The sequence below is a fragment of the Thunnus albacares genome, chromosome 13, assembly GCF_914725855.1.
Source record: "Thunnus albacares chromosome 13, fThuAlb1.1, whole genome shotgun sequence".
NCBI classification, from domain to species: domain Eukaryota; kingdom Metazoa; phylum Chordata; class Actinopteri; order Scombriformes; family Scombridae; genus Thunnus; species Thunnus albacares.
Window position 1 is genome coordinate 4,708,709 of NC_058118.1, and position 24,025 is coordinate 4,732,733.

The following is a 24,025-nucleotide window of genomic DNA, read 5'->3' on the forward strand; positions in this document are numbered from 1 at the left end:
ACTACCTAAATTCCCTGTTTATGCATTAAGTAGTTTAATGTTCATATAGGCAGCAAAGTTTAAGCATCTGACCTCAACAGTGCATCCACCAGTCAAAACTAGTTTCTGTTAAACCATGACCACAATCTTTGCCTAACCTTAACCAAACGTTTTGATGATCATAACACACTCATGTCATTTTGAAGTCTGCTGGCACATTAACTGTTTTGTCTTGTTGCTGCACTTCCTGCAGGGACTACAAACACACCATCACTGATAAGTTTGCAATTCCCACATAGTTGGGAAATCAATCAGAAAATGTCCTGTAGTAATGTGCAGTCAATGAGGATCTTCTAACTGTAGAGTACTGTATGTGGTGATCTAATAAAACAGTGATTTACTTCATTAGAAAGGCAAAAGCTAAAGTATCTAATAATCAAAAATGCTTTTTCACCCTCTTGTTTAACCTATTTAAAAAGGTTTTTGACCTAAATAAGATCACAATAGATATTTGTACAAATAATGAATCCCTTTTAATATGATCTCTTGCACATGCTGCACATACTGTAAGAGTCTTTTATGTATATAGTTGACAATATTGCAGCCACAACAATGTGAAAATAAATCAACTTGCACTTCTTTCCAAAGTTTTTATTTATTTCTCTATTTGTGTGTGTGTGTGTGTGTGTGTGTGTGTGTGTGTGTGTGTGTGTGTGTGTGTGTGTGTGTGTGTGTCTGTGTAAGCTTGCATGCATAAGTGTGTATGCTTGTACAGTATACATGTGTGAGCCAACTTAACAGTGACATTGTTTAAATCGTGTTGGGACAAGAACAAGGAATCTAATCACGAGCACCACATCTAGAGTCTCTACAAAGACACACAACTCAGAAAGGTTCACGTCATCAAGTGAAAAGACATGCTGGAGGGGAGACCTCTGACGTCCCAATACAGATTAGAGACATTTGATTTTAAAAGCATCAGCCATACAGCGTGAAAGCACTCATTTTACCCAGTCAGAGGGAAATACCATTAACAGGCCTCCAGTAGAGCTGAAAAATCTTTTGATTATGACGTCTTGCTAGTACTGTCTTAAAGTGTCAATCACAGCAATGTATGTGGCTTTATATTCCCCCTGAAGTAAAGGTAATCAATCTTTGACAATTTAAGAGAAAATCTATTTATCACATTGTTTACATGGGTATATTACACTGATTGTGACATAAGAAAAACTATTCAAACTTTAAGCTCTACTTTAGCTACCATGAAGTGTCATTGAAGTAAAAAACAGAAATAATAAAATTATAGGAAAGATCTAAATACATACACCCAGAATTTCATAATGTATCATTTATATACTGTAATCATACACAACCTTTCACAAAGATACTATTTAGCCCCCTGATCACCCCATGAATCCCACCCTCACCCCTGCTTTTGAGTTCATGACGGTGCAGTTTGATTGACATGCAAGACCAGGCCAACGTCAGGTGAAGAGAGTCAGCTGACAGCACAGCAGCCGCTCTACGACTTCACATCCTGCTTCTTTTTCTGGAATTTCCTAAACTGCGACTGGATGGCCACGGCAGCCTTCTCCGTCTCCGGGTTGTCCATGTCAATGTCGAAGTCCTCGGGGGGGTTGTTTTTCTTTTCATCTGGACAGAAGAGAGGGGGGAAGGGTGAGAAGGTGTCTCAGTGGCTTTGTAAGGATGCTGGTGGTGCCACTACTTTGGTCCAAACTGAAATATCTCAAAACTTGGATTGGACAGACATTTATGGTCTGAATGATGACTTTGGTGATACCTGACACTACCAGAAGGTCAAGATTTTCACTTATCTTGTGAGATATCACAAAATTATCTCAACATTTAGTACAGGCGTTCATGGTTCCCACATGATGAACCCTAATGACTTTGGTGATCTCTGACTTTTCCTTTAGTGACACCATCAGGTCAAAATTTGTAATTTGTTTTATGACCAAATACTTGCAAAACTAATAACATTCCCATCAGCCTAGCACATGTTAACATGCTAACACACAATACTAAGATGGTGATATAGTAAATACAGTATTATACCTGAATGTTTAGCAGCATGTTAGCATGCTGACATTAGCATTTAGCTCAAAGCACTGCTGCATCTCAGTACAGAGCTGCTAGCATGGCGGTAGACTCTTAGTCTTGTTGTATTAAGTCCACTGACAGATAATATTTTGTGCTGAGTCACAACTATTCTATACTTCCCCCTTAGCATCTATTCTTGTCAGGATGGAAAAGCCTTTATAACTGAATTTAGACCATTTTTTGACACTGAAACTCAAGATGCCTTGTCAAAGTAAACTCTGGGAGCTTATAAATGAACCATTATTTTACATAAACATAACTGAATAAATTGAGTCATAAAACATGCAAAGGAAATGAAATTTCATTGCAGGTTTTACAGGCAGTTTTTCTCTGTGGCAGTGCTTAGGGAGTGACCTCATTCATGTCAGACGTAAATGTCATTACAGATGTGTGACATTCAATAAAAGGACAGTACAGAAGCCCACATATAGACAAATGATGCTAACGAGGCAATCGCTCACAGTTCAGTAGAGAGGATGTTGGTCTCTTATGACAGAAGACAAAACCTTCCTAATCCCCCATAAATAAACTGCTATCTTATACTTACAAGCAGCAGACTTTATTGTCAAACTCATTTTTAATTACTCCTACTGTATGCCATCCTTTAATCCTTCTATGAGACACTCCTCATTTGAATAAGGAAAACGAACACTAATTATCTGATTTAAAGGTTCAACATCTCAAAATATTATCATATAAAACAAAACCATATTGTCAGTGCTGAAGTGCCCAAATAGTGAGTGTACAGTGAAGACTGAAGTGAAGTCAGTGCTGTGTCCTCAGATGTGCACAAGCGGAGGTGGAGTGTGATTAAAACAAGAGTAAAGTTTTGTGTGGCTTCAATAAGACACGTCACTATTCAATCACTCACTGTTACCCAGAGGTCAGTTGTTTATTCAAGCAGCATAGTTGTCATGTAGTAAACATTATAGTGCTTCGTGCAGGACTGTGCTGACCTGCTGTGCAAAGTGTGCGTACTAGCATCAGTGGTGATTTTTCCAAAATGGCCTACTTACATTTAGATGGAAGGTTTTGTTGACCTTGAAGCCCTTGGATGACACATGTGACAATGAAAACAAATTCATATTTCATGATCGCAGAAGCCACATAAACCCATGTGTCTCTCTTACACACACACACACATATACACACGCACAGCTTCCCTCTCTAAAATTATACCTGCTCCACAGGGTTGATGCCCCTTTACACCAGAGGGCGTAAGACTTTATAAGCCAGGCACATCACACCTTCAGTAATGTGTAATGCTGCTGCATGAATGAATCAAATTGTCACAATGCATGATGGTATTATTTCCATAAGAGGTTTGTGGAAAGGTCATGTTCAAATTGGATCCTGAGAGATTTAAAGCAACCTAAGAGTATACGGACAATGATTGATGAAGGTCCCGTGTACAGAATACTGAGCAACTAAACCACAATGAGGTGACCTGTGCACCTGAGTGATGACTGTGAAAACTGAACCCCAAATTAGACTTTAAATGCTAACAATCAGAAAAGGCACATTCATGTGATATATTGTGTCTATAAGAAAATAGTAAGTTATTGATTTTCATGCAGACATGATGCCCTTTCAGTCATAGTTAACCTGACAGGTCATATCATCCTTATTCACAATCACCAGTTAGATTGTGAGCTATAGTTGGTAGGTGGATGGTAGAAAGCTAGAAAGATGGGAGAGCTAGGATTTTTTTAAAAGTAGCTTTCCACGGCGTCCTTAAGATGCTGAACACAATGTCCATGGTTTTTCTGACCAGGGCCCCATGTTGCATGCCATTCTCTATCGCTCTCCCCCCTCATTTCTTGTCTGCTAATAAAGGCATAAAATGTCAGATTTTTTCTTTTCTTAAAAGAAGCTTTCTATTTAAGGACATGTGAAACAATGGGAAGAGGATGCTCCTCATGTTTATGATGAAGATGTTTGTGAAGAGTGTATTTGGGCTTCCCAGTCTTATTTGTCTTTGTAGCAAATACAAAGAGATACAATATAGGGTATTACAGAGACCAGAACCAACTTGCTTTGTGTATTAAGTGTAAATCAACAGCTGGAGCGTATATGCATTCCTTTTGTTTTGCTCAAAATTTGCGGTCATGTATAGCCAAAGAGATCAGCTTTCACAATTTTTGTAAAGATCCAGGAGAGTTTTTACTGGACCTGCCATCTAAAGAGGGAACCTTGGGCTTGCGTAGATGTGCAAACTTCATGTCTTAGTATAAAATACTATGTATTTGGATCTATAAATTACCAAACCTGGGTTACACTTTACATCACAGGTCTGTCCATCTGTGAATGATTTGGTGCAATTTTCTAGTAATATTCCTATAAAGAACTACATAATTAATTACAGCAGACATTTAATTGAATGAAAAGCCTGCACACCATGACTTATGACCAAAAAGGTCTAACAATAAACACACTGAGGAAGGGCTCAGCCTGAAACTTGTGCATTTAATAATAGTTTCTGCATAAGTCATGATGTGCAGACATTTCAGTCCTACAGTCCTATGTATCAGTTTTTAGTGCATTTCATAAAAGTGTTGTTGAACACGTATCTCCACATTTAAACTGAAGGAAAAGCTCCATTTACACCCACGTACATATTAATTCATGATTCATTTTTTACTAGAAACTTTATTCTTCATATATTTTAAATTGTATGCTGCCTGTAGACAAATTTCATATTCCTGCATGTTCAGTTGAACTGCTGTCTGACTAAAAGAAGTCATGCTAAAAGGTTATGACTAAACACTCTATTTTCCCTGTAATTACTACCAAATGAAGTACTTCTTTGTAGGAGACTTCGAAATTATTGGGAAATTAGTTGAAATTTACATACCCATAAAAAATTATTTAAACCTCCTTCTGTAACACAACTGACATCAGCTCTATGGTTCTCTGACAGCTTCTGATAAATCACTTGTCCTGTGATCTCAGTGACATACATATAATCTGAAGGGAGAGGAGCACACTGGACTAGATGTGGAACTGGATTTGCTTGTACACAATAGGATTTGTGGGATGGTATATAAATGTGTGTAAAATGTGTCCCTCTTAATAACTTTACTGTACAAAGGATCAATTATCACACCAGCCCCTCATTTTTCTTACTTTCTTGTCCCTTTTTCTTATAGCTCAGGCCTTTGACATTATGATAATGTTGTGTTGTGCAGTGTTATGATGCAATAGAAATACAATTATTTGATAAAAGGAGCTTCCCGAGACTGTACATTTATTAGAGTGAACTCATATTAGCTTACTCTTCTAAATCCAAAACAATGTAAGAAGGAAAAAAATGAAAAAAGGGAAACAAATGTGTGAAAATGAACAAATGTCAAATTAATGTAATTCCCGCCTCTATCAAATTCAATTAAGCTGTCTAAAATCCCTCCCGATAGGATGTTTCCCTCAGGACTGAGCCTGAGCTGCAATACACTTCATCATCCCAGAAGTTGGGACAGAAATCCATTTCAACACGGGGTCTTACCAGCATTATCAGCAGCCCCAGAGAGAGAGGAGGTGACACATGGTCTCCAGGTACATCAGGGCTGCTTTGTGTGCTGGATGAGGCTATGGAGCCATTTAGCAGTGGATGGGCAGCTATTAACCTGCTGCATCCATTGTGTGATGAGAAGGTTGACTTCAAGGAGTGGTGGAGATTACATTCAGTGATTCCTCGGTGTGTTGTATCATGTTGCTACGAAACCTAATTTTGTAAATGTGCAAAGAGCACTTATGAGCTTTAGAGTATCTGCTTGCATGTTTGAATATAGAAAACCCAGTAGCCTGACACAACCTGTTAAATGTATATCCATGATAAAATATCTGCTTTTTCAAAGCTTAGTTAGCATTTGTTCATTCTGAGAGGCAGAATGATTCACACTTGTCTCACCTGAGCTGAGGTCATGGAAAAGTGATTCACTGGTCTGAGCTTCATTAAAAACAGGCTTTTGTTCTTGCATTTTCTAATTTTGCCAGGATGACAGTTTTGCACTTAACACCATTTATGAATTTCAAAGGATCCTGCCAATTACTGCAAGTCCAATTTTACTGTTTATAACTCAGGGGATTTTAATTACATTATTCTGCCTACAATATCATGGCCCAGTTTGCAAAGTAGGTCTTCCTGTGAATTGCTACCATAGCAGAGGGAACTATTATTGCCATAACCACTGTGGCATGTTGTTTCTTATATAAGAGTAGAAAAGTGACAAATTCAAGTCAACTTTTCTTTCGGATTCTGAAATTAGTAGTGAAATTAATTCTGGGAGGTTGAGATGTTGATGTCGTTTATGAAAATTTTCACTGCAGTTGGCAGAGAACACTCTATTCCAATGGGTTTTACTGGGATTATCCTAAAGATTCCCTCCAGACATGTTTTCAGTTATATAAAAATGCTAATTGCTTAATAATATCTCTAATAATTTTAACAATTTTTCCACAATCCAGAATTTATGAATATGCAATTTTTTTTTACTTAAAAAGTTTAATTGTTGGACACAAGATGTCTCTTACTTCATTGTAAAGTCCATTCTCAGTGTTTGTGCACTAGAGGCTTCAAGTTTCCACATCACACTTGTGTCAGTTGCATACTGGACCACGACTGGCTCCAAACTAGTTGTGATGTCACAAATCATGCTCATAGTTATACGCCTTAAAGTCAGATTTAATGTGAGCACAGAGAAACTTTCCTCCTTCAGCAGATGAATGTGAAAACAGCCTTCTAGCGTCAAACTTTGCACGTACATCATTCTGCACAGTGAAGCTCAAACACCACAGTGAAGTAACAATAAAAAAACACATTTTTGACTGGAGGAGGACTTTAATATTCAGAAATCATTATAATATATGTTTGTAATTCCCGGGGCTGTTGCATTTCTGCCCCTTTGCTTAAAGAGATCAGAGAAGGACACAATCTAACAACAGGAGTTAATCTACCATCTTAGATTTTGAGCCTGCCACCTTACAGTCCACTGTCACTTCCAGTTATATTTACATTTACTTCTTGGTTTTGATTTTATGTTTATACAATTAACCACCTGTTATTAAAATCTAATTAGAATCAGAGACAGTATGATTCTACAGGGCCTGTAGAATTAATAGTTTTTATTTAACATATAATATTCTATACTATACTAATACTGCATTTAAACTATTCATTTTATAATTTGTTGGATTCACTCATGGGGGTTGAGAGGTTTTGCATTTTCTTTTACTAAATTTGTCTCTAAATCATCTAAACTATGAACGCTTGCAACCTAAAATCAATAGTGGTGAGCTGTGAAATCAACAATTTAAATCAAAAATGCCAAATATTTCCTGGTTCCAGCATCCAGATTGTGAGGATTTGCAGCTTTTATTTGTCTCAAAATAAAAGTGGAGTGTAGGTTGGCCAAAACATACAATTTGAAGACATCAATTTGGGCTTTAGGAAATAGTGATGGGCATTTTTCACTATGTTCTGACATTTTATAGACCAAACAATTAATTGAGAAAATAATTGGCAGGTTGATCACCAATGAAAATAATCATCAGCTGAAAATCACACAGAACAAAAAGGGCTGAAGCTTTATTCTTAGACAAACCTCTAGATACTGTCTATGCACCATACAAGCTTTGATGAAAAGTGCACATTAGTAATACTCTACACTGTATTTCTGCATGGTTGTACTTTTCAGATTGAACATATTGTGTAGAAAATACCTTGCCCAGCAGATGGTTTGCTGTTTCCAGTCATTGCTCCAGATGCTTGTCTCTGCAAAGAAAACAGAGAATTACATGATCATCATTTTTTTTAAAAAGATGAGGCAAGAACACCACATGTCAAAATGAGAATAAAAAAACTTTCCTCCTGTCAGAATTTGTTATTTCAAATTCATTCCACAAATTGCACATCTCACAGCTGTCACAACCTACTTTCATTAATCACAAAACAAGATTAGACATATTTGTTATTTTCCCAACACAGGGAGGGTCACAAGAAGTTCCACTGAACCTAGTCACAGTGAACATGTTACAGGACGGTCTCTGCTGTTGCTGCTCTGTGTGATGAGATATGTTGATGTATAATCCATGTTTCTGCAGCAGAGGCACGCTCGCTCTGCCTGCTCTAACAGCGCCCAACTGTTCTCCCCTGACAGGCTGCTGCTGCTCTGCAGCGTTACAAGATGCACTCAGCTCCAAAAATAAGACGGCTTCCAGATGTGGAGACGCTACAGTGTACGTGCTTCATTCAGATCTTCAATTTGTTGGCTTGCTGAAAGAGCATCATACTGAGCTTTTGTCTGTGGATAATATTTTTACAACCATTCACTTAACATTCAGTTATTGTTTTTTTTCTCCCAAGATCAGTGTGTTATCAATACATGAGCATCACTCACGCAGCTGTGTGTTGTGTGTGTGATTGGATTTAGAGCACATTGTATTTTGCAGGTACATCTGCCCAGCACAGATTCATCCCTCTCTCGCCTAGTTCAACTTGAATTATTAATCCTGTGCTCTCAATGAATTTCAAAAGCCAAAGCAGTTTTGATATATGTGAGTCGAGCAGGGCAAAAGAAAACTGGGGGAAAAAAAACCCAGACGCTTCTTTGGCGTCCTTGTGTGCCATTACGAGAGCCAGTGGAAGTGAAACTTGTTTGGCAGTGTGGCCATCTGTTTTTCTGTTTACACATAAAAATCAAATTGAGTCAATACCGCTGGGATTCCCGGCACCACGCTGGCTCTCATCTGCTTGATTGTGCTCTGGTATTCAGCGGGGCAGGAGAGGTGCCACACAGTGACAGTGCCATACATCACACCTCCACCCACCAGGCCACAAGCAGCCAGAGCAAACGTCCGGGAGCAGAGCAGCAATAATGTTTGAGCAATTGTCTCGGTGCAGTTTGAAGATGCAGTGCAATATTCAAGACAAATCAAGACAAATGGAGATGGAATAAATAATCAGCTGCAGCTCACAACTTTCTGATGTTTCGTTCTATCATTTGGCTCCATTTTCTCTTCCTTCTTTTCACATCTATTCTCCTTCACTTTTCCAGCCTTTCTGTCTCTCCTGCTTTACCTTTAGCTTTCACTCTCTCATATTAAGAATGAACCATGGCTGTAGACCCACCAACAGATATGAGAGGAGCTAATCCAAGTTCAAAGAGTTAGACTTCTTCCATATTAGGTCACATTCCAGCTATAAAATATTCGCTGACTTCAGGAGGGGCTAAAAAATCGCCCTGATCACACAAAGTGCTATTTGTGTCTGTGGTGGGCGGCTGTGTTGTGACAAAAGTATCCTAAGTAAAATTATTTTTGTCTCTAACTGTGACAAAAAAGTGATATCAAGTCTGAGACTTGAATGCTTTAAAACTGAAAACAGAATTAAAACAATTCAAAGTAAATATATTTTTGATTGATTCTTCAGATCCATGAGTATCTACCATCCCCGTGACATCACATTAAACTCTGAAGTGTATGATTTTTTTTAAATCACAATTTTATCATATGCATCACTTGCATTACTAAACATTACATAAACATAACTAAACATTTGCCTATTGATGCTGTAAAACACTTCAGTGTGTGTAAATCTAATCTATTCTAATCTTTGCATTTCAGATTGCAGCGCGATCAGATGTCAAAGGTCAGAAGTCATCAACTGGAGAGCAGCCCTGCAGCTGGCTGAGAGTCATTGTTTATTCATGGACACTTTGTTGCCTCAAACCTTACAAAAAAGACAATAGATACAATGTTGAGGAAGAAGTTGTGACTAAAAAGAAACAATAATGTTATCATCTTCTTTCCTTCATTCCTTTCTTCCCTATACAGTATTTAGATCATCATCATCTCTCCCTCTCTCTCTCATACTCTGCCTGGATACAGTTACATAACAACTCCAGTTGTAACGTGCAGGGGGATAACTCTCAACTCTTATTTGCATATTTTCCCCACACTTTTCCCTTTTTTGCTCAGTTTTGCTGTCCAGTGAAGGTTCTCTCTCACTAATTTCTGCACATTCTTTGCTTTACTTGCCCTAATAAACGTGGAGGAAACTGCAAGAAGAAAGGTGCATTTGCATAAAAATTCATGAGCAATGAATGAATTTCAAATGAGATGTTTGTTATTGCCCCTCCTGGTCTGTGCTCAAGCTTGGCACTGCTTGATTTCCTTCACTTGCTCACTTCTAGCAGTTGAGGAGGTATTATTGCTCTGTTTGCCAGCAGCATTTTTAACAAAGGACTCAAAACCTCAAGATGAATTTTAAAACGTTAAAACAAGAAAATAGGAGGAGTTCAGCAGGTGTAGCAGTGCTGAGCTTTGCCTTTTTTGTTGTGTCTTAAACTGATATACACTGTAGGATATCACAGGATGATGTTTCACTGCACAGCCTCTGGATAAACTCTGGATAAACTTAAGGCAAACTGTCAGAAGCAAAGCTTCACCATTTTTGAGGTGTTTCCTCCCTGACAGGAAAGCTTTCTATAGATATTGTATTTTCAGTCTTTATAAATCTAAGGGAAACATTACAGCTTTTGTCCCTCAGTGTTCAATCAGCCACATTTCTATATGTTATGCAATGAAATGCATACATGAAATGTACAAACATGCTACAGTATGGATACTTAAGTTATTTCTTAATATGCCTGATCTCCCATGGCTATTAAAAGTATATATGATGATGATGTGATGGTATATAAATAAAACATCACACTGCCTTAACTTTTGAAAGAAGAACAGCCACATTCTTCCCCTGCCAATGAAAAGTTGAATTCATAAGCAATAAAGACACGCTTCCTCAGTTCAGTACACTCAGGGGTTTTGCTGTTTCAGCCTTACTTGGTCTGGTATGACCAGGAGGAAACTTAGGATGGATATTTCTGACATTACTTTACTGTATTAGGGAGAACCCTCACCTAACCCCAGACTTCATGCTACAGTGTCCCAATGTGTCATCTTTTGGATTAAAGGCACATGTATGTTTTAAAGACACAGTGTAATATATAATATATTTTACGATTCTAATCCTGTGTCCTTGTGTTTTGTCTCATAAGCAAAATATATGTCAAAAAATATTTTTGAGTGTTTTAATTGGCACCGTTCAATCAAATCAAATGAATGTTGTAAGCTTGTAAACTGGGCATAGTTTTGCATTCAATTCAATGTAACAGTTTGAACCAGCAATTGACTGATCTTACTACTGACCTGAAGAATAAGCATCAAACATGACAGCGGTATGAACAGTGATGTGCATACTGATGTTCATAGTGATGGAAGTGCTTAGCTTAGACAAACATGAACAACAACATGCTCAGTGACTACAAATATTTCAACTGAACTAAACAAAATGATTCATAATTTTCACCTCTAGTGATTATATCAAAATCCCTCTTTTCTTTTATAATAATAATGTGTTTACACAAATTTATTCAATTTACTGTGATTTGAGCTGACAAGCTAACCTCTTCCATCATGTAAAAGCACACTTGACTGTTAGCTTGTGGGTTGTAGTAGCGTGATGTGCCACCGACTTAAAGATGCTAACTCTGAACAGCTCTATTTGCAGAATACTGGAGAAGACCTTCTCCAGTCTTGTGCCTGGAAAGATCCAGTACAGATGATGCAACAAATGATGATGCAGGAGTCTTTGTATGAAGGTGAGCAGGTCAAAGAACTGGGAGAATGATTCAGGCTGATGCACGCAAGCGTCAGCTGTCATTGTTGCACATCTGAACTCCTCTCTCTGTCTGTGGCCGTCCACTTTTCATTAACTCCAACACCTGTCAGCTGTGACCTCCACTTCAACCCATCTCCGTCTCATTTAAAGGTTCACGCGTGAAACAGAAGCTGGCAGGGGAAGCCTGCTATCATGATGATTAACACTAGCAAAGGAGCCAGTGCCATGGGAGCTTTTGAGGTATATAATTAGAAAGACTGAAGGAGAAGAAGAGGAAGAAAGTTTATAGTACTTTCAGAAATACCACAATTAGAAATGCTTTGTAAAATACTTTACAAAAGATTTTAAAAAGCAGATAAAATCAACAGAAGTTGTAGGAGAGAAATATGATGAATCATAAGGTTTAGCCTCTCTGGCAGGTCGCTCTGAACTCTCAGATGGCAGACGACTCTTTTTAATCTACATTTTGGAGCAGCCAATGGAGACCTAAATATGTTTAATCTAGTAGAACAGGAAACTGCTGGATTCACACAGGGTTAAAAGATGTGTGATGTAATGTAAGAGCCGCATTATGCAGCATTTAATGTAACAAAAAAAATCACTAAATCACTATTGTGACCACAACAAAGTGAGATGTGTCCATTGGGAATCCTCCTTTATGGTCCAGTATTCAGCTATGGGTTCCTGAGCTCGTGCTTAAATAATACATTGCTTGAAGGGCACCACCACTCAGTCTGGAATTAAGAATAATGTATTTGGTTAACTGATATCGACTCACATGATTTGCATTCACAAATCACGTTCACATTCGATCAGTCACATTGATTTTAATGTCCTCAGATTTCAAACAGTAAGCTTTCACTGCCGATTTGACTCAAATACAAATCTGCCTCATGCAGATTTTTAAAAAATGTTTATTGAACTTTCTCTCTTTTCCTTTTCAAACCAGCTTTTCCTGTGCAGCATCACACTAAAATTATATAAGAACAAGTCATTAGTATAAATAAACTAAATTCAAGGTGATAGTGACTTTTTGTTCCAGTTACAATCCTACTGCTGCACTCTGACGAGACACACTTTAAATCAATAATAAAAAATTGAATTTTAGAAATACTTTTCAATTCAAAGAAACAATATTGAAAAATTCATATTTGATAATGCTTTAGATAACAGCCTACAATGTACAGTGTAATTTTTGTGCACCAGTACAGCACATACCGATACATACATGCAGCTAAAAGAGAGCAAGATATGAAGTTAAGGTATAAGGGGGTAACAATGTGGGAATGTAAAAAGAATTCATACCTTTGGTATTTCTTAATTAATGCGTATCTATTCTACTATTACAGGGTACAATATGATCTGCCATTTGGGGGATTTAATTGAGAACTTATACTGTAAGTATTCTTAACTACCACCATGTATATCCAGTAGTATTGTAAATCATGACAACAGGGTTAATCCTGTTATATCTTGCTTTGAAATATTCCTTGTGGTAAGTTGAGCTCACTGAGCAGATCTAGTCACAGTTCACTATCTGCATTTAGTGCAGTGATACTCATTTCATATTCTAGACTTCTGCGCAAACACAGAAACATCAAGACAAATCCAAAGCAACAGACTTTTTCAGGCCTGCCAAACAGCACAGCTCCTCGTTAGGAAGCTGGACGAGAGATCAGGAGTCTCGTATGCCTTCAGTGCCAATAACGTGGTGAGCTAAACAGAACCTATCCTAGTGTTGCTGGCTGGTGTTTGAGCTGGGCCTGTGTGCAGCTTGTGTAGAGATGCCGTGCTTTCAGAGTCCCTGAGGAGGAACCACAGTGTTTGCCTGCTCTCAGTCCCATATGCTGGAGACTGAGGGAGCCTGACAAATGGATGGCAATGATGATAATTGCATCGCTAATGATGATGTCCTTCTGTACAGTATATTTGCCACATATGGCTCTGTCTGCCACAGTTGACTAACAATGTACAAAGCTTCATAAGCACTAGAAATTATTATTTTGTTAACCCTTGAGATTCTGAATAAGAATCCAGAGTGATGTAGGAATAGTTTTATAGTTATTTCTGTCTCATGCCCACAGTGTACCATGTTCATTTACAGGAAATATAACTGCTAAAGTGTCCAAAATATCAGTATCACTCATCAAAGCCTAAATCAGTCTGACCTTACTTCAGAGCACAAAAGAACATATTGCCCAACCTCATTGGTTATATGGATCAATTTAGCAGATTGTTGTTTAACCAAAAATTGTTTCAAATGACATAAAATATTCTATAAAATATTCTCTTATTGTTACATTGTGACATTTGAATCAGAGGTCAGCTACTGTAGGCTGTGCTGAAGCACGCCTTCAAAATGAAAAAGTTGTGTTTTGGATTGAAATGAATTAAAACAGAAAAAGGTGTTTGTGTAGGCTATTGCATTTAATAGCAGAATTTGATTTAAAACAGAAAAAGCTTCAGTGGAAGCTCAAATTTGCACCCACAGTCTGGGTGAGTTGTATTGATGCAATATCTAAAGATATGTTGTTTCCATCACTGCTTCCTGATGTTATGCTTATGTGTTTTTTTTTCTTATTGACTGGATTTATAAATCACCACACTGGCATGTAGGGTTGGCGTGGACATGGGGGGAACTGGTAAAATAAATAAATTAACTTCCCAGTGTGTGGGGGGCTATTTTTGGTTCTTCTGGCAGCTCGGGCTCCCCAGAGAGATTCCATGCTGCACTCAGGGTCTATTAACAATTTAACGAGAAGACAGCAAAACTAGGTCACAGACAGCTCATCCCAGCACCATTACAACTCCTTAGCAGCTTCCCCACCACCAGACTGGAAGCATGGAAGAGTGACACCGCTGAGGAATGATCGACCGAACGAGTGGTATGATGCCAGGACGGTGGATACTATGCTGTATGCTGTCTTCTTTTCTGATCAAATCATCTCATTCAAAGACGGTTCAACAACAGCTTTTAAAGATGAACAGCATCTTGGCTTTCTTTGATGATGTAACTGTTACTGTAGAGGATGACACAATGAAATATTTCCAGCCATGTTTGACTGTGAGAGAACTTTTTTTCAGGTGATCTAAAACATAAACAGTTTTGCTGTCAAAGCCTTTATTCAAAAAACGGCATTTTGCTTCTACGTTAAAAAATCGTTGTGAAAGATGCACAGATGAAAATTTCATCACAAACAATAGCCTCAATTGACCAGAATTCAATTCAGCCAGAAGACTTCTTGTGTGTCCAACTGTCATTCTTTACATCCACAAATGAAACCAACATCAAATATGGATTAATTTAGTTGATGCCCCTTCACTGGTATGTCTTGAAAGGAATTCTGGGAATTGTAGGAGGTCGCTAGATGGGGCAGAAGATGAGACATCTTTAGGAAAAGGAAAGTGAATGGCGATACTTATGATTTATTATATCTATATATACATTACAGTCTGAAACCATATAACAATGTATAACAGTGTCTGAGGCAGCGTGAGTTAGATCTCTGTCATAATTACAGAGGCATAACACTGGTCCCATCTATCATTTCAAGTGTCTCCTATCTGGATAAAATCCAGATGCTTTTTAATAAACTTTTGTTTACACTTACAGACATATATGGGTCTCTCTTGGCCAGAATACAAAACTGATTGAAATCCATCTAGGTTTTCCCAGGCTACATCCAAATCAGGGTTTTCCTTATCATTAATATTCACAAAAGCTCTTTTCTTAAGTCAGTTTTCCAACTTTTTAGCTGTAATCTCTGCTGTCTAAAAGCGCCTGTTATTCCAGCTTTGTTTGAACTAACTGCAGCCCCTCATCTCGCCTCTTTTGTCAAACTCTGATATTTAACCCACGATGGTCTATAGCTTGTGGGAAATGGTGTTTGTTAAAGGCTGCTAAAAACAGAAATACTGAATAAACAATGGTATTAGATAGATCTTAACATTTTAATTAGCATCCTTGTCTAAATATATGAAGTGAACAAGACTACATACAGTTGAGAAAGGCTCCAATCCAGGATTTTTAGTTATTCTCATAACTACAAATGTCAGTGGGATACAACAATAACAGTTGAGCTAGCTAATAACTATATATAAACTAACACAAGCACATGGATAATCTGCATTTATGCACTAAGAGTGAGACAAAACTTTTATCTTTCCGTAGTCTCATTCATGCTTCTCCCTCACCCATACAGATCACTGCTCTGTCAGTAGTTGAACTGATCTGGGATTTAATAAATGTTACAACAGCATCTTATGTCTTCTCTCAATCACTGGAGCTGTTTTTCCCTGTTTGAGCAACTGGATTTCAATCCATCTCAAAAGCTTCTTTTACAATTTACATTTGACAGCTATCTGATCCCTCCAAGACATATGAATGAGTAGTGTAAATGAGCTCATTAACACTGTTTAGTAATACTTGCTATCTGAAATTAATCTGTTTCCATAGTATAACCCACCATTTTAGAAAAAGCACCGATGTTTGTAATAATATTAACGATGGCTCAAATCATGACAGTATGACAGTGAGCAAACATGCAGGACCCTGCAACTGAAGCAGCTAAATGGAATTCAGCCACCATTTATTTTATTATTTACACCTGTGCTTTTCCGACTCTGACATGAAAAACATCTCCTGCAAAACAGTCCTATTAACTCAATCTAACAATCGCAGTGTATGTATAGTTCAGAAAACTGTCATTGTATACATATAGTACAGTGTATGTAAAGCTTACATTCTTATTTCTCCAGTATAGTATCAGCTGTCAGAATCTGTTGGCACATTAGCATATTGCACCAGTGCAGCTTCCTAATGAACACTGGACTCCAGCTTATGTGTCATGATTGATTGTTCCAAGGGAAGACTTCAGCTACTTTTCATTGTTTGCATTGTTTCAGTTTCTAACTCATTAACCGTCCACAACAAAGAAGGTAATTCTTTCATCTGCTACATGAATGCCAATAATATAGAAAATAATTACAGCAAATTCAAATTAATTACCTGAACTTCAGGAAAATATTTCAACAGCAAGTTGGTGAAACTGTGTTTCGAGCAAAAAAAAATCTGACGACAGAAGACATATTCACGTGGCTGTGGAATAATAAATGCCTACTTTTCATGCATTAAGACTATTGTTTTAGACAAAAAAAAGTTAGAATATGAAAGTTACCTGACTTCCTTATTCAGCTCTATCTCATGCTGTTGTGGTCACTAATTATAATGAGTCACCAAACTTGATTTTAATTGGTAGTGTTTATCACAAATAGAGTTTGTAGGGGTAGAAAATATAGTAAAAAGGAAAGACTAAGGGGACTAATAAAATGAAACTCAGGGGCTCTAGTGTTTTCCAGCCATAGAGATAGTTTCAGTTTTAGCTGGACTAGTTTTGAATTATTGATTTCTGCTTTCACCTCAGCTTTAAGTTTAACTAAATATTTATTTTAACCCAAACCATCATCTTTCACTAACCCCAACCAAGTCAGGTTTGTGCCTAAACCTAACAAAACCTCAACTGTGGCGTTGTCAGATCATAAAACTGGTTTATTTTTCCGACAGTAATTTGGCACTGAGTAGTGATGTCATCCTGCTGATAGAGGCATGAGATCAGAAAACACTTATAGGTGTCATTATGGAGGGCAATGACAAACAATGTATTTTGTTGTTTAATTTGGAGGACGTGTTGGATAATCCACAAAACACACTCTCAAACAGTTTGCAGTGCAGCTACTTTGTACCAAATATGTTCATGTACACATATGTATATGTAGTTTGTGAAAAGAGACGTTATTGATGTTTTCAAATATATTGTTTAGTGGTGACAGCACCACAAATGAAAAAAGTTCCATTCACCTCCATTGCATTGGGGTGAAATCTAAGAAATATATAAAACCAAAATCATCTGCATATAGCTAGATACCACCATGGATAAGTGAAATGTTGTTGTTTTTGCATTTTGGTGAAATGCTCCTTTAAATCTCAACAGACGTGCTTTACCCAGAAGAAACATCTTCCATTCAACTCACCGAAACATGTACACCAACATCATCACAGTATAAGGAAGGTGCAGTTTGCCTTCCAACTGGGGTTATTCAAGTAAAACTAATGACAGAGCAGCATGGTTTCCTCATAGAACATTAGCATGCATTAGGCAGAGCATGAGCCACCCAGCAGCATATATCACACACAATAACCCAACTCTTTCTTTAAGCTATTGTAAAGACTCTGAACACAAAATTAAGAGGGGGGATAAAGAACAATTGTAGTGCTCCGTTGCACAAAAAGACTATAATGTATCTACAGAAGTTCATAGGATCCCATCTCGAAATGAAGCTACTGTATTTATATCATCTCACATGTGGAGGGCAGCCAAACAAAAATGCATGGATTTCAAGCCAGTAAATGATGAGTGAAGGAATATTTTTTGCAACATGAGATGTATCACTGATTTAATTATCTGTCTCTGCTGCATAACTGTGAGTTTATTGTTTGTGTCAGTTAAGGCATCCACAGCATGAGGAGACAGGTGGGGTGATGAGGTGAATCTCTGGACAGTGGAGGAGAAATCTGCTGCTGCTACAGTTCCTACTGGTAGATTGTTTACTATTTCTTGCTTAATCCCTCAGATAGTGAATAATCCACCAGATAAATTACTTTATTTCCTTGTATTCCCCTCAGGTGGCTCTAATATTGCAGAGTGAATCAGGTGATGATATTTAGTGTATCATCATGAAACAGTATGTGAATATTAACAGCTTTCCCTCTGTGAGATTCAATTCAATTCCCTGAGAAATGATGTGTGACATTTTAAGAGCCTTGGGGTAAATCTGAATCTATGAGTTTCTGATAATTCTACCAGCGCTGATCCCGTCTTGGCCGTTTAAATTTAATCTTCTCTATTTTCTCTCATGTTGACCATTCACATCACACTCCTCAATCACTGATGTCAATTTCTCTCTGCAGAGTCCGCGAGAAGCCAGGATTACCCCCACAGACCAGGTTACAGTGAGTGACGGCACCAAAGCCAGTGACAGTTTAGATGGATTACAGATTATTTCAATGTAATCTCTGTTCATTGTTTAAAGCAGGATTAGGGTCAATCTACACAACAAATCATAGAGAATCACAGATTAAAATGTGTTTATATTTCAGGTCAATAATTGAGAAAAGAATCATATTAAATCAGCACATTTCAATTGATCTTTGAACATATCCTCATTGCAGAGAATCCCAGTGGCTTTTTTTCTAATCACTACTTTAGTTTGGATCTCAATCACTACTATCGGTCTTAAGTCAGCAAAAGAGAGTTTTAAGGAAAATCCATCCTCGACCACTTTTTCCCATCTCAGCTTGCTGTCCTTTTTACATTGATCAGCAACTTTTAACACTCTTATCTCATTAATTTAATAAAAAGGGCTCTAGTCCACTTTGGATGATGAAACAAATAGCTTTGCCAAGTAGCCACCACTCTCACTGTAATTAAAGTAGATGACAGGTGGACACAGCACAGAAACCACTTAAATGCTGATGCATTGATTGAAGGATAGGCCATCAGTAAAATAGGATATCCCCTTTAATTCCTCCCTATGGCAAACTTTAAATAATAAGATTTTCGAACAGATTTTACACAGATGACTAACATATTGCCATTTAATTATTCATACACGCCTCCACCCTCAACAACATACTGCAAATGATTCATCACCTTAAAATTGACTTTACATCCGGAAGGCCAGTCAAATCCACCAAAATCTAATGTCAAGCGGCACTTAAGCACAGCGTGCTGCAATTAACCTGAAGTGGAATTATAGAGATATTACAAGAAAATCATATTTCTAGTTCTGCCCACATCGTTATTTGCATCAGCTTTTAGCAGCTGGAGGTGTCCACTAAAAGCACAGTGACACCAAGTCAGTTTTTCAGACTGTCACACAGCTGAGAATTAGGGTACACTCAAATAATCATTCCAGTCTCTTACAATTTATTTTCATAGTTATGGCCAGATTCCTGTTGGTTATGATAACATTGTACATCATCAAGTTAATTACTGATGTCTGGAAACATGGCAACATTGCACAAATAGAGTTCAACAGGCAAACAGACTTTATGGTGGTGATGTCTAAGATCTGAGCAATTCATTTGGTAAGAAGAATGTTATCATAACTGATAGAAATGATGGAAAACCTATAAAAACAGGACCAAAATTGTAATAAACCAGAATTATGCTTTAATATTTATTATGTTGTTCATATTCTCAGTTTACCTAAGATGAGACTCTCAGCCAAGATGCGTATAAAAAGAGTGGGCGCATGTAAAGTAGCCACTCTAACCTTGAATCAGTCGGGATAAACTTCAGCAAACATGCAGACTGAACAAAAGTCTACAAGAAAAAAGTGTAAAAGACCTGCTAGTGGCCCCTACAGGCTCTGCTCACACTGCATGAGACCGAAGTGATTTGACTACGACTGACGGACAGTGACATCCTCAGAGCCCACTGCTCCCAGTGATGGGGGAAAAAATGTATCAGGACAGAGCAAAGTAGATGATAAAAAATTTAACTGAATTCAGAAATCACAAATTGTCGAGAGGCATATTTTACAGGAAGTGAACCATGAACATTATGTGTCTATTTACATGGAAAATCTCCAACCACTGGACGTGTGATCATTCAAGGTGTGGTGCTCTTCTCTTCACCATCTGTCTACCTATCTGTACTCCTGTTTATATAACAGCCACACAAAATTTGACACCTATATTCATTTTCTTATTTTTTGGACATTTTCTTTTTAACTAGACGGAGTAAAATATAGCCAGGCATGACAGACAACGGTCAGATATGTTTACCTGGTTTGTCGCTTTGTTTCCTGAGCCTCCAGGATGCTGTGCTGTGTCTCCTGGTGTGACACTAACTGGTAATGGGGTTCAGAGGAAATCATTATCGTTTGCTGAAAATCTGGAAAGTGGAACTGACATATCTTGGCAACCACATACAGTTTGCTGATGGCCACTCCACTGTGTGCTATCTAATTAAAGTTTTGTTGAACCTGAGGCTTAATGAGAGAAGGAATAAGTCTCCTGATCATAATGTGAGCCAAAAAGCACAACAGCAGCCAATAGGCACATGAATGAATTAGTTTCTTTGCTTTATAAAAGTCAAAAGAACACAATGTCTAAAACTGAGGTCTCCACTAATGGATGGACATGTCACACGATGGTGGGAAATTGGGTTGATTTTCACAAAAAGATTTATGCAAAATATGAAGCATGAATGGTGAAATGACTGATATGTAGCCAGCATGAGTCTGTTTGTACTGAAACTCCAAAATGTTGTTAATTTCAAAGTCCATGTTGTCATGACTGGCTGAGTAGTGTAGCCTGGAAACGCTGGATTGTTCATCACTATGGTGACAGACGGCACATTTAAGCTACTTTCACCACAGGAACCTCAAACTGTCTGATGTTTATGGACAAAGATGAATCGACTGAAGCAACACCAACAGGCACTCGGTTTTGGCCTGGTTTCTTCACATTAATCATAGCGAAGTAAAGTATCACAATTAATTTAACAAAGATATCGATTTTCAAAATGTAGCAACAACAATTTTGGCCAATCTGTGTGCTTTTTAATATCTTATTAATCATGCCAGCTCTCTCTGGCTGTGCAGCAGTTTGGATTTAGCAGACAGTTGTAATTGCAGTTAGTGTTTTATAGATGTGTTATCAATGATATACTGCCTGTACTTGCTCCTAGAGAAACACACTGCCTTAAATTGATTTGACAAAGAGAGTAAGTAATTCCTCTGGTTTTGAAGGCAGGCAGCGAGTGGCTTGTAATTAAGTAAGATTTCTCTCATTTGTCAAGAAAATGCTCCAAACTGAACAGTCACATCACAGTGATACCATAGAAATTTAAATCTTCTCTGCTGCCGGTGAGAGTGCCAATTATCCTAATGAACGCTTAAAACTTTGAGTGTGAACAGAGCAGTGGAGTGTGGAGGTAGATGGAGCCTGCCATTGATTTTTATTGAATTATTCATTCAGAGTAACGTCCTCTTGTCTCAGCCTCTACGGGCTCTTTTTAGGCGTATGAATCCATCACCGACATGACATGCAACTGAATTTCCTGAGTACTACTTCTCCTATGTGTAATATTTTATTTATAAGATTCGAACTTCACTCTCTAAGCGGTACGTAGGAGAGTAGGTAGTCAAAAATACGTGTATCGTGTGTATGACACTGTACAAAAAGACATCACAAGTCTGTAATAAAAGATTCATAATGACAGAGGTGGGAGCTGGTGTTCATAGAGTGTTGAGGGAACACTGATGAAGAAGTAATATCCCATCTGGAAAGAATTGCTGCTGCAATTTGTTTTACTTTATTTGATATCATAAAGTATGTGATAAGAATGCCTCGGCAGGATTCCTGCAATAATGAAGTTCCAACAGAGGACTACATGCTGCAGCTGTGGCGAGGCAGGATATCTATGTTCCACTGGATACCATCTTCAACTGGCAGCTTAACATATGCAGCAGGATACAGATTAAAAGCAGAACCATGTGTATTATCTTCCTAAAGAACTCAGCTTTACCAGTTCAGTTTCTTTGAGTGAATAAACTGGTGATAAGGTCTTATTGGAGCCTGTGCTCCCCCCGTGCACACTGTGAGAATGTTTTATTTCTCTGGGTTAGCAGCAAGCCTTGAATAATTCAGTGATTATACGATGTGCTCTTTACCAGTGAGTCGTTTTTCAGATAAGATTCTTGCAGGGGTCTCGTCTAATCTACACTTTGACATTATCAGAGGCTCGTCACCTCTCTGAAGTCCACATATGGCTCAGCACCATGACATGATGCATAGACTGTCTGTATAGGTCAGTGCTGCCTTTGCTTCACCCAGCGTGCGTTCATGCTGGATTGAGCTTAGTTTGAAATGTCAAAGTGAAGCTAAAATAAGCAAACAAGGACGCGTTAGTCTCGTGGACTGCCTCTCACATCCTGACTGCAATTTATCATTTGAGTTATTTGAGACTTATCACTAAGATCTGCTGCTCATTTTCAACTTCAGAAAAATGTCACAGTCCTTAATATATGTTGGCCAGTCAGCACAGCACATCAATCACCATCACAGTCATTAGAAACTGAAGGAATAATTGACCTGCGCACAGTGCGTAATTGTCAGGTTTGATTACTGCGGTCCAGTGGCCATATTCCCAGAAAATATTATAATTGTTATCATTATTATTATTATTAGTAGTAGTAGTGGTAGTAGTAGTAGTAGTAGTAGTAGTAGAGGTAGTAGTAGTAGTAGTAGTAATACCATACTGACGGCGTTCAGTATTCCAGAGCTTTAATCCCGGACCTGCGGTTGTTGGATGGAACATAGACATTTGGGTGTCCTATTAGAGTAGATAATAACCTCTCACTTAATCACATAACCACAACTCATTCTTTACTCTAAGCGTTTGGTCAAATTGCAATTTTCGGCTACGAGAAAAATCAAAGATGAAGAAGCTATTAAGAGTTCCGTGCAGCTTGTTGGACAAAGCGCGACTTATAAAAGCGAATTCAACCACAGTACTTGTGCGTCGCCTAAATGTCTGCAGTTTCTGTTAACTTTGCAGCAGGAATATTGCTTAAAGCAGTTGCCGTGATGCTGAAGGACAACATGAAGCTGGAGGAAGCACCTACCTCACTCATGGCTGCGCTGTGTGTGTCAGTTTGTGGATCCAGTTTCTGTGATGCGTTCTGGCCAGCTGACTCTGAACAGTCTTCTACAAGACGCTCCGCTCTCAGAGAGGCTGCTTTTATAGCACGGACAGCTCCGCTCTTCTCACCACATTTACATGAAACCAATAGCACGTCTCCTGCTCTACACTGTGGACCAACCTTCATATTTTCAGTAATCTGCCACGTGTTTGGCATCCTTACAGTTTCTGTTGTCAGTGGGATACAGGGGGTGATGAAAGTGCATGCAAAACGATGAAATACAGTTTATCTGAACAAAATGACCACACGATGTGAAATATTCTCTGCACACACAGTTTATTAAATGACAAACCCATTAAATATTTTTATATTATTGATATCTGCACGAAGGCATCTCCCACACCAACATATATCTATTAATATGTCTATAAAAAGTATTCAACCTAACATGGGCTTCTTTACATATTATATTGTTTTAGACCAGTGACTGACAGTGGATATATTTAGGATTTTGTGACCCAGATGAATAGAAAATTG

General features: G+C 38.0%; 1 protein-coding gene across 2 annotated transcripts; it reads right to left on the reverse strand.

Annotated features, from left to right (window-relative positions):
• Positions 1–665: 665 nt before the first annotated feature.
• On the reverse strand, positions 666–23,618 carry pcp4a (Purkinje cell protein 4a). Of its 2 annotated transcripts, XM_044370933.1 has the most exons (4): positions 23,471–23,609; positions 7,819–7,870; positions 3,117–3,149; positions 666–1,632 (listed from the first exon to the last, which is right to left on the reverse strand). In XM_044370933.1, the coding sequence occupies exons 1-4, from the start codon at positions 23,477–23,479 to the stop codon at positions 1,502–1,504; spliced, it is 225 nt and encodes a 74-aa protein (XP_044226868.1). In that variant the 5' UTR covers positions 23,480–23,609; the 3' UTR covers positions 666–1,501. The 2 variants fall into 2 exon arrangements, with proteins under 2 accessions (XP_044226868.1, XP_044226869.1); XM_044370934.1 differs by lacking the exon at positions 3,117–3,149 and having other exon boundaries at positions 23,471–23,618.
• Positions 23,619–24,025: the final 407 nt, after the last annotated feature.

Coding starts and splice junctions, on each gene's coding strand:
- pcp4a (XM_044370933.1), bottom strand. Junction 3,150..7,818: donor CAAACCATCTGCTGGGCAAG/GTATTTTCTACA, acceptor GTGTCATCCAAG/GGCTTCAAGGTCAACAAAAC. Junction 1,633..3,116: donor ACAAAACCTTCCATCTAAAT/GTAAGTAGGCCA, acceptor TCTTCTGTCCAG/ATGAAAAGAAAAACAACCCC.